General features: G+C 29.1%; 3 protein-coding genes across 3 annotated transcripts; 1 reads left to right on the top strand and 2 right to left on the bottom strand.

The window, feature by feature from the left end:
- Nucleotides 1–258: 258 nt before the first annotated feature.
- On the bottom strand, nt 259–3,112 carry LOC113517297 (MOB kinase activator-like 4). Its single transcript, XM_026901941.3, has 4 exons — nt 2,893–3,112; nt 1,914–2,077; nt 1,240–1,449; nt 259–975 (listed from the first exon to the last, which is right to left on the bottom strand). Exons 1-4 carry the CDS (start codon nt 2,944–2,946, stop codon nt 729–731), a joined length of 675 nt encoding a protein of 224 aa, XP_026757742.2. The 5' UTR covers nt 2,947–3,112; the 3' UTR covers nt 259–728.
- A 2,528-nt stretch (nt 3,113–5,640) lies between these two features.
- LOC113517242 (T-cell immunomodulatory protein) lies at nt 5,641–8,703 on the top strand. Its single transcript, XM_026901858.3, has 2 exons — nt 5,641–7,168; nt 7,243–8,703. Exons 1-2 carry the CDS (start codon nt 5,824–5,826, stop codon nt 7,671–7,673), a joined length of 1,776 nt encoding a protein of 591 aa, XP_026757659.2. The 5' UTR covers nt 5,641–5,823; the 3' UTR covers nt 7,674–8,703.
- Nucleotides 8,704–10,117: 1,414 nt separating this feature from the next.
- LOC113517431 (corepressor interacting with RBPJ 1) lies at nt 10,118–14,566 on the bottom strand. Its single transcript, XM_031912440.2, has 5 exons — nt 14,356–14,566; nt 13,274–13,368; nt 12,161–12,411; nt 11,169–11,424; nt 10,118–10,290 (listed from the first exon to the last, which is right to left on the bottom strand). The coding sequence occupies exons 1-5, from the start codon at nt 14,425–14,427 to the stop codon at nt 10,230–10,232; spliced, it is 735 nt and encodes a 244-aa protein (XP_031768300.1). The 5' UTR covers nt 14,428–14,566; the 3' UTR covers nt 10,118–10,229.
- Between the last annotated feature and the right edge of the window lie 1,482 nt (nt 14,567–16,048).

The raw sequence follows: 16,048 nt of genomic DNA on the forward strand, positions 1-16,048 counted from the left end.
ACTTTATTATGAATATTAGTGTTATTTGTTCTAGCACTCATGCTCTTATATTCATACATTTGTTTACAATACTTTGTAGTAGTAATTATTCTATATCTAAAATATTGACAGATTAGCATTTTATAAAGTGGAGAAACTTTTAGCCAGTCCTATTGTTAAAGCTTGTATGTTTGTTAATTACATCCAAACAATTATACATATATTGTACCCTGATGAACAATTTTATGGACCAGGCTTAACAAATAAAGGTAAAAACAATTATATTAAAATTATTTTTATTAAAAAAAAAAACAGTTTGAAAGTAAATATATTTTTACATTAAGTTCAACTAAATAGTAATTTAAACAATATAATCAGAATAGTGATTATGGTGTCAAGTTTAATACAATATTCATATTGCTAATTCCTAGTTATAGATCTTTAAATTACTTACATTAGTAGTTTTTATAATGTTGATTGCATTGACAGACCACAAAATTGCAAATCAGTAATGATATATAAAGTTTATATAAATTGTTTTACTTTACAATACAGTATTACAATATTCTATGTGTCTGTTATTATATAAATAATCTAATAGTACAGTATGCATACACTAAACAATTTAAGAATAAAATTATTACTAGGTACATCTATATTCTTATGTAACAGTGAAGATTCTGAGCTCAATACTTATAAATCACATATATAAGAATAAATAGACACAAAACAATTTATTTCTTTAATTCTCAGGCTTCTGATTCGCCAACAGGTGGTGTAATTGGTGTCTCATCATCAAGCTTGGGTAGAATCAAAATTTCCTTTGCAATTATTGAATATTTTGTAACAAAATAAGTAAACCTCTTGCATAAATGAGTTTCTTTTTCAAATGCATCAAATATAGACCGATGATGAAAATAGGCATGTGAAAATATTCTATAAACTCTTCTGCATACGGATCCCAGCTTAGCAACTGAAGATTCCTTGATGCTGACTCTAAAATGCAAAAAATATATAATTATTATTGCCATTATGTCAAAGGTTATGTATATTAAAAAGCTACTCTATGTGAAAACCTTTACTTTAACCTTATTAAATTGGATTAGCTAGGATACGATTGTAAAGGTCTAGCTGGACTCAGAAAGCAATTGCCCTGCGAGTTCTTATAAAACAAATAATCTATTGAAAAAATAATAAAATGAAATACACTGTTAATTATCATGTAATCTAATCTGATATATATCATCATGACTTTCATACCTGCTTGGAAAATATTTATTGCTGTTCAATAAGCAAGCTGCGCCATCAAGGGTGTGCCTAGTGTAATCAATGGCAGGACATTCTTTAGGAGTTTTGTGTGCAGCACACAAAAAAATCCATTGGTCAGTTGCTGTCATTTGTGTGCATGTCTCAGGTTTACATTCACTTTGTAACCTGACGGCCAGTCCATTCAATTCCATGCAGAATTGTCTGAGTTAAAATAATTAATTTTTATTATATGTATTATATTCTCTCTAATGGAAGACAGGCATGACAGATATGTATGTATTATAAAAAAAAAGTAGAGCCTATGTGTTAATATAGGATGGACTAAAATTAATTAAAATCTGTTCAACTATTATTTAATTAATAAGTTAGTAGGAAGTAAGATACAGTTTTCAATGCTCTTTTTTAATAAACAGAATATTTAAAAAATATTTATTATAATAATAAGAATATTGCAAAATTACTTTTTTTTATTAATATATATATTTGTAAATAAATGCATATTATTTACATATAAAACATTAAATATAAACATATGAATGTCTGTATTGCACAAGAATCAGACTTGCAACTATGTAACAGTGTATTAAACAGTTACATAATAATTAAAACTTATATCTACTGTTTTTTATTTGTCATTATTTTTATTTTAATTAAAAAACATTTACCTTAAATGTTCATATTTCCAAACTCCTTCATCTTGTGCCTCAGGCATTTTTAATATAGCTTCTAAATTGGCTGGATCACGACGAATGGTTTGTTGTATAAATTGTTGGACAGCCAATGTGCTGTCCATTTCTTCAAAAGGCTCATCTGGCCAGCGGCAAAAATCCTAAATAAATAATTATATAAGATGTATTATTGATAAAACATATTTTCTATAGCAGTATAATAGAAACTAAGGTATTGGGATATCTTTATAATGAAAAATGTCTCAATCTAACCATATCAATTCAATTGTGGGAGTATATCTGGCATGGTACTTTGTGATGTATATGTTTTTATTATTTCGTCAGAAATAAATGTATATATAGTCCAAATTAGTCTAATAAATTGACCTTCATGCAATTCTTCCTGGATACTATTGTGGTTAATTTTTGATAAATTCATCACAATGGGCCAACTAACTTGCTTCATCTTCATTTATCTATCAATGGTGTCTGCCAAAATATACCAATAATACAGACGGATTACCATTTCATTTTCATCGATTAAAAAGAATATGTATAATATGACATAATAATATATTACGTCTTTACTATCTACAATATACAACATATTATAGATAGTAAAGTGCACTATAGGTTCCTCCTGACGTTAAAATAAAAATTTGTTATAACATATAAGAATTACAAAAAATATTTCTGTCAGATTATACAAATTTAAACCGTTACGAATTATGATTTAAAATAAAATACAATCAAAATTTGTTAGTTCAGTTGCAAATTCTTTCGAGTAAAACATACCCGGCGATATGGAAGCGACAAATTAAATATAGGTGTTTGAAATTTAATTAAGTAATCACAATGTTTAATGTGTATGTTTTGATTAAGGTATATTTAATACGTATCTTGTTGAAATACACGATACGTACAACTAAGGCCATGATAAACAACTTATCATAAAAATATAAAAATTCAATTTTACCTTTGCCTTAAACCCTGGGCGATTGCGCCTTAATATTTGTACACCATCAGCCATTATCAACACTGGGTAAAGTATAATTAAATATTCCTTATTGAAAAATCTCGTGTAATAGATAAATTAATAAGTAAAGAAAAAACACTGATTTACACTAGAGAATATAATGGACGTTTCACCTTTTTTTTATATTAAACCAAAGATTAATTAGATTAAAACCACAGAGTAAGTTATCAATGCGTTATGTGGGTTGGCACCGGCCACAGAGCAAGTAATCACTACGTTATAAGAGTTGCCACCTGCCTTAAGTCAATGGAACCTAGAAAAAAATGCAAAGCATGTTACCTTTTCGAAGTAACAACACAATAAAGATTATAAAAAAAAAAGGAAAAATCAATGAATACCCACAGTTTTGTATCATTATCTATATACCTTCATCCAATATATCGGTTTCGACAATTGCTAAAAAAAGCTGGATATTCTATAATGTAAAAACATTAAATTTTACAAAAAGCATGAACAATAAAACAAGTATTTATATTTAGACACTTAATTTTACACGACTACGATTTAAAATCTCATTTTTTTACAGTTAAGTAATGTAAATTCTTCTTGGCACATTAAAAAATAGTTTCAAATATTGTGCCAACTCAAACAGCATCTGAAAAAAACACAAATTCAATTCTAAAGAATATAGACGTGCTATGTTATGTACATATAAGAAAAAAGGTCCTATTTATGTATTATTGAAATTACATATAACTATAATCATATCAGCCGTTAATTGTCCACTATTGAACATAGACCTCCTCTATAAGGGGGTTTTGCCAGTAATTACTACACATGTCAGGCAGGTTGAGAATCGTAGCTAGGTTTTAGTAATATTTTAAGAGGGACACTGTTTTCTTTTTTTTAATTGATGAAGATAAAATGGCAGCTCCGCCTGAGCTACCGGTATACGCTAGCAGAGTAGTAACAAGAGATAAGGACGAAAGCAGGTCTGTTGACCCATCGTGACAAATTCATCAATAATCAACCACGATGGTTTCCAAGGGAAACCGCGTCAAGGTCGACCTGTTAGGGTATATTGCTAGCATAGAGGCTGTTAAAGCCCATTACTAACAATTTCATTTTCGGCAACGCGCGCGTAATGCCTCTGGTATTGCAGGCGTTCATAGGCTACGATAACCGCTTACCATCAGGTGGGCCGTATGCTTGCTTGCCACCTCAATGGTATAAAAAAAAATTCTTTCCCCTAATGAACACTGTTGCCCATCTTTCAATCATTAAGTTCCCTTAGTGGCCACTTACGACACCCACGGGTAAGGAAAGGCTGGACATTTCTAAGCCGGGACCACACGGCTATAACCACATAAATAACTATAGTATGACTAAAATTGTTTTTAAATTAACATTTTAACGAGAAACAGCGTGCTACAAATATATTTAATTAATTAGTCATGCAAAATTTTAGTACTATTTACCTTCGTAATATATCATTACTTATAATTCAATGACAATTCATATCGATAAATAGTCAGAACCGTGGTAGGAACAAGTTATTCCGAACAACACTAATGGATTTTAGTTAATTTTACAAGTTCAGCAAAATTTTTAATATTTCATGAAAACCAGCTCCTCTACTATATGAACGAACATATTAAAAAATTAAATAATACATGCAAAGTTTATTTAACTATATTAATCATAATTATTGTTTATTCACAAGTTCAAATCTACTGAAAATTAAGCTTAAAATGTCGTTTACTCTTTGCATTATATTTCATCAACACAAATTTACATTTATTAATACGTAATTTATCAAAACACATATAAGTTATTATAATATTTAAAAAAATGGATTTATGAGTGAAATGCTGTTTTAGTGGTGCCATAATTCTGACTGTCATGGCGCCTATTCAAGGTTATTTTAATCTGCTGTGATGAAATACAGTTTGGTAACTTAGTTTTATAAAAAAACGTCATCCCAATAACGATGTTCCAATGTCAGAAGCCTGGTACAATACCTATTGTACATACCTAGAAACCTATACAAAAATGCACGGAGTCAGTCTTGTGTAACTTCCATACTAGCTTTTAATGTATGGATTTGATCAGAAAACATCATGTCAACATTTAAATAACTGATGAAATCAAAATAGTGCCAATTTAACTAACGAAAACACTCTCAAATGTGATGCAAATAGATGCCATTTAAACTATTTATGGTACAGTTTTAGCTTTGTATTGCGTATTCCTTTTTATTTTGACGGGAAAATTACTACTATATATAAGTAATATTGACTCTATTATGAGGTCTACTCTAGAAATTGACCAGATATTCGTGTTGTAAACTTGTGTTTGCTATTAATAATATTATGAAATTGCGATTTCAAAATAGTATTATGATGAAATAAAATAAGGGAAATCTATATAACGTATTATATTTTATTTAATTTTAGACAGAGAGTAACATAAAAAGTATCTTAGCAATGTATGGACTTTACAGTCCAACATAACACATAGCACCTACTTCAACATATTGTATAAAATAATAAATATATTTAAAAATGTTTTCTTTTGTTTTATTATTGCAAAAAAAAAATGTCTTTTATCCCAAGATTCGTGATTCTACTATCAAACTATAGTATAATACCTATAACCTTTTCGTTTCAATTTTGAACATCAGGCTGACCAACATAACAAGAAAAGGAGTAATTTTTGTGCAGATTGGTGAGATATTCCTGACTGAGTCGTTTTACGTAGCTTATATGAATTGCGTATTCTTATCTCTTGGTTATTTACTTTTTGCCAAAAGTGAAATTGACAGAAGATGCAAAACGAAACAAAGTTTACTTACCTGCCTATTAAATTGAAATTTGTAATTTAACTCATTATGGTTCTTATAAAGTTAATGTTCTAATAAGTTTATACGTAATGGCAACTGAAATATTTTATTGTTGTATTTTGTGTGTAATTTTTGCTCACGTTTGGTCATCAACTGACATGACGGAAAGCTCTTTTGGGAAATTCAAAGAGGGAGTAATAGCTTCGTTTGGCGATTTTAACTCAGATGAATTAACTGATGCGTTTGTTATTATAAATAGTTCAAGTATAGTAGTATACTTAGCTCATGATAAAGAACCTTTTTTAAGACCATCTTCGTATGCTTGTAATTTTACCAATATTGAGATCACTAGCATTGTACCAGGGGATTACGATGGTGATGCTTACATGGACATACTTTTGACTACACAAAATGCAAAATTACAAAATAAAGACAGTTTGCATGAAATAAGAGTTATATGGGGAGGGATGCCTAGTTTAAACTGCACTGATGCTCTCCAAGTAAAAGCTATTAGTTTTGGACAACCATTAGTCATGGATTATAATCGTGACATGACATTAGATTTGTTTGGTATAAATACTAATGGTGAACGAGTATTTTGGATATTTGATCAGTCAAGGGATCTACCCAGAGAAATAAAGATGGGTGATGGAATATATAAACAAATAAAACTTCCACATTCACACTCATTTTTAGATATCAATTTTGATAATGCTGCCGATTTATTACTGACTACGACATTAGATATTGAAGTGTGGCTTAATGATGAAGTCAGTGGATTCAGGTACAATAATAGCATAGAACTACTAGTTGGTCATCCAGTAATTTATGGTCAAGCACTTTTCATTGATGTAGCACTTTCAGGTCAATTCTTTTTAGTTATACCTGTGTGTTATGATATTGAATGTGTAAATAGCACTGTATTAATTTATGACAATAAAAAATGGCATGACTTGCAAATTGACTTCAATGATGGCAAAGGTACATTATGGAGATTTACACCTCCAAGGAAAGAAATATACCTAGACACAATAACTATGCGTAGTGGAGATTACAACATGGATGGATATCCTGACATATTGATGACATTAAGCCCAGTAAATAATAATGAAACTAGAGTATTCTTATTTCATAATATTCCATGTGAGCTACCAGGATGTATATTTTATAGAACATTTAAGGTCCAATGGGATAATTTTGATGCATTTGGAAAAGATGTTGTTATGGCTACATTTTATGATTTTTACATGGATGGTGTGCTTGATGTTATATATGTTAAAAAAAATCACACATCACAAAAGTATACTATGCATGCTTTTAAAAATGAGCTAGAGTATGATACAAACTTTATAAAGGTAATTGTTGTAACTGGATTAACAAATGAAAAGGTGCCTGTTATTAATGGGACTTTATATAACAGAAAAGTAACATTTGGTAAGATCTTATCTATGTGTTTAGTGGTTTACTCAGATGAAATAGGTATTTCATAATTTTTTGTTTTGTTTTAGGAACTAACTTACCAGGCCCCAAGATTGGCTATAATACTTGGTCCCAAGAAGGCAATTACAGAACTGGAGTGTGTGCACAATTGTCCCAGTCAGCATATTTTGCTCTCCAACTTCCTTATTCTATATTTGGTTTAGATCGTACACCAAATTTTGTTGACACTTTGTCTGTAGGTCTTTCAGGTTATTCAAAAAGTTGGACCCAAATAATTCCCAATTCTCAAATAGTAGTAATTCCATCACCTCCCTTTGATCCTTCACAGTGGAAAGCTCAATTATTTGTTACACCGAGTAAAGTAATTCTTAAAAGTGTATTTGTGTTATCAGCTATTTTAGTTGTAATAACAGGTCTTGTACTATATCTACACTGGAAAGAGAGAAATGACCGTCAGGACATTATTGAAATTGATGAAAAAACCTACGTCAAAATATAATAAGTAATTGTTATATTCTGAATATATGTAAAAGTTTTTAAAAACACATGAAAGTTTAAATGTTTAGAAGTTTGTTATTTAATATCATTCAAATAAAATTTAATATACAAAGTTTATTAATTATGTATATTAATATTTTTTCTTCACTACTATATAATAGTTTCTCTAGAGAATGAGCACAAAAATAGTATTACAATTACTAGATTTTGTCCGCTACTTTGAACGCATACACATCAGAAGTAGGACAACCAATGAAATAGGCCACTTCTAGGTGGCATATCAAAAAGTAATATATAGCACATTTTAAATTAGATCTTTAGGAATACAACTGTAAAAACCTTATCCAATTTGGTGCAATAGTTTTCACATACTGCTAGAAATAACATGAAGACAGACAAAATTTCTAATAATTATTGTTTTTTATCTATTGGTCCTATTAACATCCCTCATAAATCTTTTTCTTAAATATCTCCCATATACAGACATCGCTTTGTTGCAATATTTTTATTAGTGTATTAATTATATTAGTAATGTATTCATTTTAAACTATTCATATGTAGTCAATGTGATATTAAATGTAGGTAAATGATTAATATTATATAAATAAACCATTATCTTCTAATTAACATGTAAGATGCTTTATTTTTTTCGTATAATTTATCATAATAATAAAAATATATATATGTACATTACTAAAATATTACAATGTACATATAACAAACTTGAAAATTATTTCGTAATAAAATTATTCTAATTATTGATTAGGAGTAAGTAATACTATATGTATATAATGGTAAATGATATTGTGTAAATTCGAGTATGTTCTTAGATGAGCTGATTTTGCTTATGAATATATAATTACGTTATTTTTTGCGATCTAGACTTGTAACGTATGTTTGCAGATAATTCAATAATAAATATGATGTAATAAATCTTTGAAATTAAAATTGTAAATTTATGAATATAAGTAATGTACCTATTACACAATTGTATATATTTATATACATGTAAATAAAGTTATTTCATCTAATTTAGTCTTTAATTTAAACACATAAATATAGGTAGTATGGGGGAGAAGGGATTATTAGTAATGATGATTAGCAACCTCATTGCTAGCAATATACTTTATCAAGTCGACCTCCACATGGTTCTCCCTGGAAACAATCGTAACTTAAGCCTACACCGACGTTTTTCTGCAGTTGTCAAAGCTGTTTATTGTAGAAACTTCTTTCTGGGAAAAAAGAAGTAATGGATAGCCATTCAACATATTCATAACTTTAAAAGCACAATTGCGTTACTTATTATTCTAGCGCTGTAGTAAAATTTTCATTATAATTGTGCACTATATATATTGCTTATTTCTCAGGAATAGCAACACATGAGGGTATAATGGGCGAAACAGTATACTCTGTTATGTCCATGGTACTGCTCATATCTATAGGCGACGGCTACCACTTTCCATCAGGTGGGCCGTCAGCTTGTTTGTCATTCTAAGTAGTATAAAAAAAAGAAATGTATTCGCCTAACTTATCCCCACCACATAGCAACTATCATTTCTTTTATGAGTAGTATCGTAACACAAGGTAGTTAACATTCTATGTTGAGGAGCCAATGTAAAATATTTATTTTATTTTATTAAACATTTGAGGTAAAAATTTTTTGGAATCGTAATAATGTCAATATCTCATAATTCTATTGACGATATTTAAGTATAACACCGTCTAAGAGAAATTGGGAGAGACTGCTGTTTTCAACATGAAACTCGTGTTTTGTGGTAGCAAAATTTTGTATAAAAAAACAATTTTGTATAAAAGAACGTTCTTACCCTAATTTGCGAATAAAAAAAATATATATTGAAATTTGTTGAATACGAACTGTGTATATTTCGTATATTTTCACAAATTTGGGGGGGGGGGGGGTTAGTAATGGGAAGGTTTTCCCATTGCTAGCAATATATCCTAACAGATTGACCTCTAAGTGGATTCTCCTAGAAACTATTGTGACTAATTTATCGTTGAAATCGTCACAACGGGCTAGCTGATCTGCTTTTTCATCATCATCTATTATCCGTTATTGGTAACCCCGCCAGTGTATATCGATAGCGCATGCGGAGTCACCATTTCATTATCATACAATAAAAAGAAATGTGATCGATGCACAACCACTTTTTCTTCTCCTTTATGGATGTGTAACATGTTTGTAATCATAAGTCATTATGTAGCATAGAACTATTGCAATAAAGGCAGATCAATATTTGTTACGTATATTACGTAGGTATATTTTTTCATTCATTTTATAGATAGACAAACTATTTCCTCCAAAAGATTACAGTAGTAAACTTATTATAGACACAGTTACAATTATTTATATTTTAATAATAAAATATTTTATAATTGGCTATTTGGGCAATTATAGTTCAAAAAATAAAAGAAAACAACATTAGATACTTACAGTATAGCATTATAATTATATTTAAGTATTAGATACAATGTTGCAAATACAATATAAACAAAACAAAGATATGTATAAGTACCTATATGTGCACCTACAGTTACTTTAGTGTTTAGACTTATGCTTGTGTTTTTTCTCCTTTTTCTTTTCCAATTTCTCAAGTTTCCTGAAACAAGATATTTAAAATTTTAATTAAATAGATATTATGCCAAAAAATAGAGAAAGTGTTTGGCTATCTAATACGAAATACGTTTTCGATAACGCTAATTTTTTCTAAAGGATGAAAATAGAATGTAAACCCTTATACTGGCGACGATCCCATTACTAGCCATTACTATCAAGTTGACCTCCATTGTAGTCCTGTTTAAATATCATTATAATTAATTCTTGGCGAATTTGTTATAATGGTACCTGACCTGACTTATGCCCCGCCTGCGTATACAGTATAAATATTCTGTCTCTATACCAAATAACTTTACCGCGATATTCCATGATTAAAAAACAGTCATGAAAGTAAGGCTACTTGGTCATAAAAACACACATGGGTACTCATGAATGACTTACTTATAGAAAGTATTTTTTTGGTAAATTTGAAACAATAACAATTCAAATGCAAATAGGGTGCAAATAAACTCAATGAGTGCAGCATGATGATGATAGTTTTTTAGTATGTATAGTTAACTAAGCTCTCTGTACCTGGCTGCCTACTATGCACAGATCAAAAATAGAAAATCCTATTGTAATAATTGGTACCAATTGTTACCATCTATGGATTTCAAGTTTATGATTATTGTAAAAATTACTTGTTCCACAATGCGAAAATAATAAGTCAGTTATTAAATAACTGATTAATTAACTTTATGGCATTATCATCATTACCAAATTCAATACTAATATCATAAAGAGGACAGATGTGGTTCTTTGTAATAGATAAACTTAAAAAGAAATTATTAATTGTGGAACTGTGCAAGTGTTTTTACAATAATTATAAAAAACTTATTTTAGATATTTTTCACACAGACAGAAAAAAACGTGTGTACATACTTCAACAACTTTTTCTTTTGTTTTTTTGTCAGTTGACTTATAAGATCCATTTCAGTGAAATTTGATGCATCATTGTCTTCTACTTTTGTAGCAGCTAATGGCATAGCTCCCGGTTTCATCACCAATCCAGTATCCCGCATTTGCTGCATGAGAGTAGGTACATCGGGTTTGACTTCTTCTTCTTCTGGAGCTGATGTGGAGGCTTGTAAAGCACGCGCTTCACTCATAGATAATGAATACATCGAACATTCTTTATCTGTGGATTATTTTAATAAAGAATAAATAAAATTATGAAGAAGTATATAAATTGAATGAGTCTATTCCACCAATGTTTTTAATACCCTTTCTGTTAAAAAAGCGTCACTTGAAATGAGAAGAAATATTAGAATTAAGAAATATTATACATATTTCAGAATATTGTAACTGCATTTTTTATTTCATCATTTCTCTATAAACTTTTGGATATTGAATAATATTTTCACTAAATAATTAAATATCGTAAAGCGAGTTTATGACTGTTTATTTATATCTCTTATCAAAATATATAAAAGGCAATACTTCCTAACTCACACACTCAAAACGATAGTTTCGATTAATTGTAGGTAATTCGATAGGATTACATTTATATCTTTTCATATTCAATAAGTACATTTTATAAATATAACAGAAAAAAAAAATGGCTGTAAATTTAATTATGTGTATGATTTTCATTCAATCTGTTAGGGTGGTGAATCTCCTTTGTATTGGTATATTTAAGATAACATTCCAGGAGGGACCTGACCCCTTAAGTGTATATATAGTCTTATATAAGTCTTTGTCCATAGCTGAAAGCGCCACTCCTGATCCAGGGTTAGCTATTTGATAATTCTGCAGTAGGCTATGCTTACATTAGGCCACCTTTTAAATATTTATATATATATAAAAATCATAATATTCATTCATTATTTTTCATTGTAAAGAAGTTAGTTTAATATACCTAATATTTTACTTACCAGTATTAATATGACCCCATTTATGACACTTAATGCACCTTACATTCCTGACAAGTATACCAAATGGTTGATCTCGGATTTCATTGTCACCTTTGCAATAGCTTTCCCTTGGCGCATTATATTTCCTTTGCCATTCGAATTTGTACTCTGGTTCATTATCTTCCCGTTCACGTTCCTTTTTTACACCAGGTGGTGGTTCATACATAAAATTAAGGCTCAGTTTATCCTTACTGTCCTTACTCAGTAATGCTCTGTAATAGAAAAAAAAAAAACAATTTTCAAGTTACTCTGTCAATAATGCTTTGTATCAGTTTAAATGACATGCACATGCAAAAGTTAGTTTGTACAATATGTCCTCTACTTTGGGTACTTCTGTGTTCACTACTGTGTTTGTATGATTATGTTTCAGTTTGACAGTGAAATTACAGCATACCTGCATAAAACATAAGATTTTAGTTCTCTGGAAACCACTATAACAGGTAACACTGCAGTCAGTGCAGCCTGTGAGGTCCATGATAATTTTAATATCTACAGGGTGATTACCACTTCCCATCATGGGGGACATCAGCCTATTTCCCATTCAAACATCGCAAAATTAGCTGGCACAATCACAAAGACTAATTTTATAAGTAATTATGATTGTACATAAATTATATTAAAATTAAATAAATAAAAATTATATTAAATATATGTAATTTTTAGTAATTTTATATTTCAAAGGCAGATTGTTTTTTTTTATACTCCTCATAAAAAGGAATAATAGAAACATACAGGGAGATAAACTAAAGATTATAGTGTACAACAACTTATACAACTTAATAATATATGACAAAAATTATCACAATTATAATCATCAAACTCAAGAACTCATTTAAGTACACAATGCAATATAAAATATTGTATGTATAAGTATAATCAGTAACATTGTTAAGAACTTCCAAACACTCTATGCAAAAATCTCAATTCAATGTCTTTTTAAGTTTATGAATGATTATTTAATGAACTATATGATTAATTAAATTTAATTTCAAAATTTCAGGTGTAAGATGATAAATATACAATACTCATAATTTCACAGAGTATAATGTTAATGTACAGTATTAAGAAAATTACTTGTTTTCATGGAGTTCCTGTTCTTTCTCATATTGAACTCTGAGTTCTTCTTGTTTTTTCTTATATGCTTCCGTTTTCTGTTCAGCCATCCATACCTGAGAAAGGATATTTACAGTTTTAAGAAATTAACTTTCTTTCCACACATAAGAAATCTAAATTTATATTTAATTTAAAATAATTTGTACTGCTACCCGTACATAACACAGACAGTTGTCTACTACTAATGCAAAAGTAGAAAACCTAACATAGCATGAATATGCATGTTTAGATGAGAGTTGTGTCTTTAAACCTCTTTGTACAGAAATGCCTTGTGGTCCCGACACCACCACAGGCCACCCTTTCCTTTCTCTTGGCTGTCATAAGAGACAACTAAGAGAGGATGAGGGATAGGCAGCAGCATCTGAAGCCTGACTTTGACTGTCAATCCACCTTGCAAGCATGGCAACTACTAGCAAGACCCCTCAAGGATTAAAATTATGCTAAAGATGGATACAGGCTACTGATAGCAGATAATCAAAATTGGTAGTGCCAATGATGAATCAATAACTATCAAAACATTTATTACATCCAGATAGAAAAAAACATAATAAGATAGGGAGATAACAGACCATTGACCAATAAACAAACATTTATACACAATAGGAGCCACAGACAGCCTCCTATGTTGAGGTTGTTTTGACGCCGAAGAAATGGTTGCTCACATAATCCTGAAATGTGTGTGCTCCATAAAGTTTGTGAAGATCTCAAAAAGCTTCTGGGTCGAGTTGGGCTGGGCGACTCACTATGACTCATACAGAACGGCCCATATGAGAGGCTAAGCGCGGAAAAGAGAGTCCAATTTATATTACAACTCCCAAGGGGAAGCTTATGTTCAGCAGTGAACAGTTAAAAGCAGATACGACGATGATAAAGGAACAAGAGAATTTTAGGGTTTAGAGATAAAAATACTTTAAATTAGATTTTATATTATATAAGTCATTATCATCATATATTTTACGTAGTCCTGTAGTTACTTCAGTCTTTAAAACCTTCATGTGGCATTTTTATCTAAAATATCTTTTTTATAAGTTGTGATTACATACCCTTTTCAAGTTATCTCTTGATGCAGGATGAAAGAATTTCTTACACATATAATTATTGAATCCCTTGCCCATGATGAAAACGTATTTTTAAATGTTCACAAAAAAAAACTAAAGGTCTCTATTGGAAATAGAAATGAAGAAATAAATATTTAGAAATAATTTCTATAATCTGTGAATATAGACAAGATGACAAACAAAGGTAGAACCAGGGATGTAAAATAATATCGATTTGTAATTAATCGATTATTTTTATGTAATCGATTTATATAATCTACTATTATAATAATATTAATCGGCTTTTAATAAACCGATTACATAAATTACGCGTTTAAATCATTATTTATAAACACTAAGCTATCCGAATTGGCTCTAAAGCATTACTCTGTAATAACCACTTCTGTTCCACGCGAAAAATTATTTTCCAAAGCGGAAAATATAGTCAGGAAAACACGAAACCATATTTTAAAAGAGATTATTAAAATAATTGTTTTTAAACTGCTTAGATACCTGAGAATTTATGGTAATAATTATTTTAATCAAATATACAATTTTTAAACATTTTGTGACAATATGTTAACGTTGTCGTTTAGCTTTTTCATTTATCGTTTCTTATTATTTTAATATTACTCTTACATAAAACGAGACAAAATTAGTGTCAAAAATTATATATATTTTTTGTTTAAACTTGAAGATTAACGGAAGATTTATTTTATATTTTAGTTTATGAGACCGTAACGTAGTTGATAAGTTTTTAATTATCATTTTAACTGTTTTATTCAGAACTAGCAAATATAAAATAGAGTTGGAAGTTTATGGCAATTTTTTTTTATTTGATTTATATTTTAGTTTTTGAGACAATAAAGTTGTCATTTTGTTGGGATACTCATCATTTAATTTTTATTATAATAAACCGTTTCATGGTATTGAAAATTTTTATCAATCATAATATTTCGTTTACTTTTTCCTTACCTTGTAATTTTAAAGCAACATTCGCTTTAATTTATATTTTTTATTCGAATCATTTGGTTTAATTTTCAATTTGATAAATTGTTAATATGAATTTCTTGGGTTTATTATTGGAATATAAAAAGCGTGTAAATTTTTAAATAAATAAAATCGATTTTTTGCTGAAATCCATTATTAATATTTTTAAATCGTTTTTGTTAATACGACTAATATTGAATAATGAAACATCTATTTTTATTTCATTGATTTTTTACTATTAATCTACATCCCTAGGTAGAACCAAAGATTATAGAATCAAGAAATAAGAAAATATACTTCATACAAGTCACATAAAACAACTTGGTCAGAAATATCTCACCAATCTACACAAAGTTCTCCTTTTACTCGTTATATTGGTCGCCTGATATTCAAAATAGAAACGAATAGGGTTATAATTATACTATAGTTTGATAATAGAAACGCGAATTATGTGATAAAAGAAATATATAAATTTTATGTCAAATTACATGTTCCGATTAACATTTTTTTTAGCATTTTTTGAATATTTTGTGACAATACGTTAACGTTGTCGTTTAGCTTTTTCATTTATCGCTTCATATTATTTTAATACTATTAGGTATAACGAGACTGAAAATTAGTGCCAATAATTATATATAATTTTTTGTTTAAACTTGAAGATTAACGAAAGATTTGTTTTATATTTTAGTTAATGGGACCGTAACCTAAT

The sequence above is a fragment of the Galleria mellonella genome, unplaced genomic scaffold, assembly GCF_026898425.1.
Source record: "Galleria mellonella isolate WM207_F2 unplaced genomic scaffold, CSIRO_AGI_GalMel_v1 utg223, whole genome shotgun sequence".
In the NCBI taxonomy this organism is placed as follows: domain Eukaryota; kingdom Metazoa; phylum Arthropoda; class Insecta; order Lepidoptera; family Pyralidae; genus Galleria; species Galleria mellonella.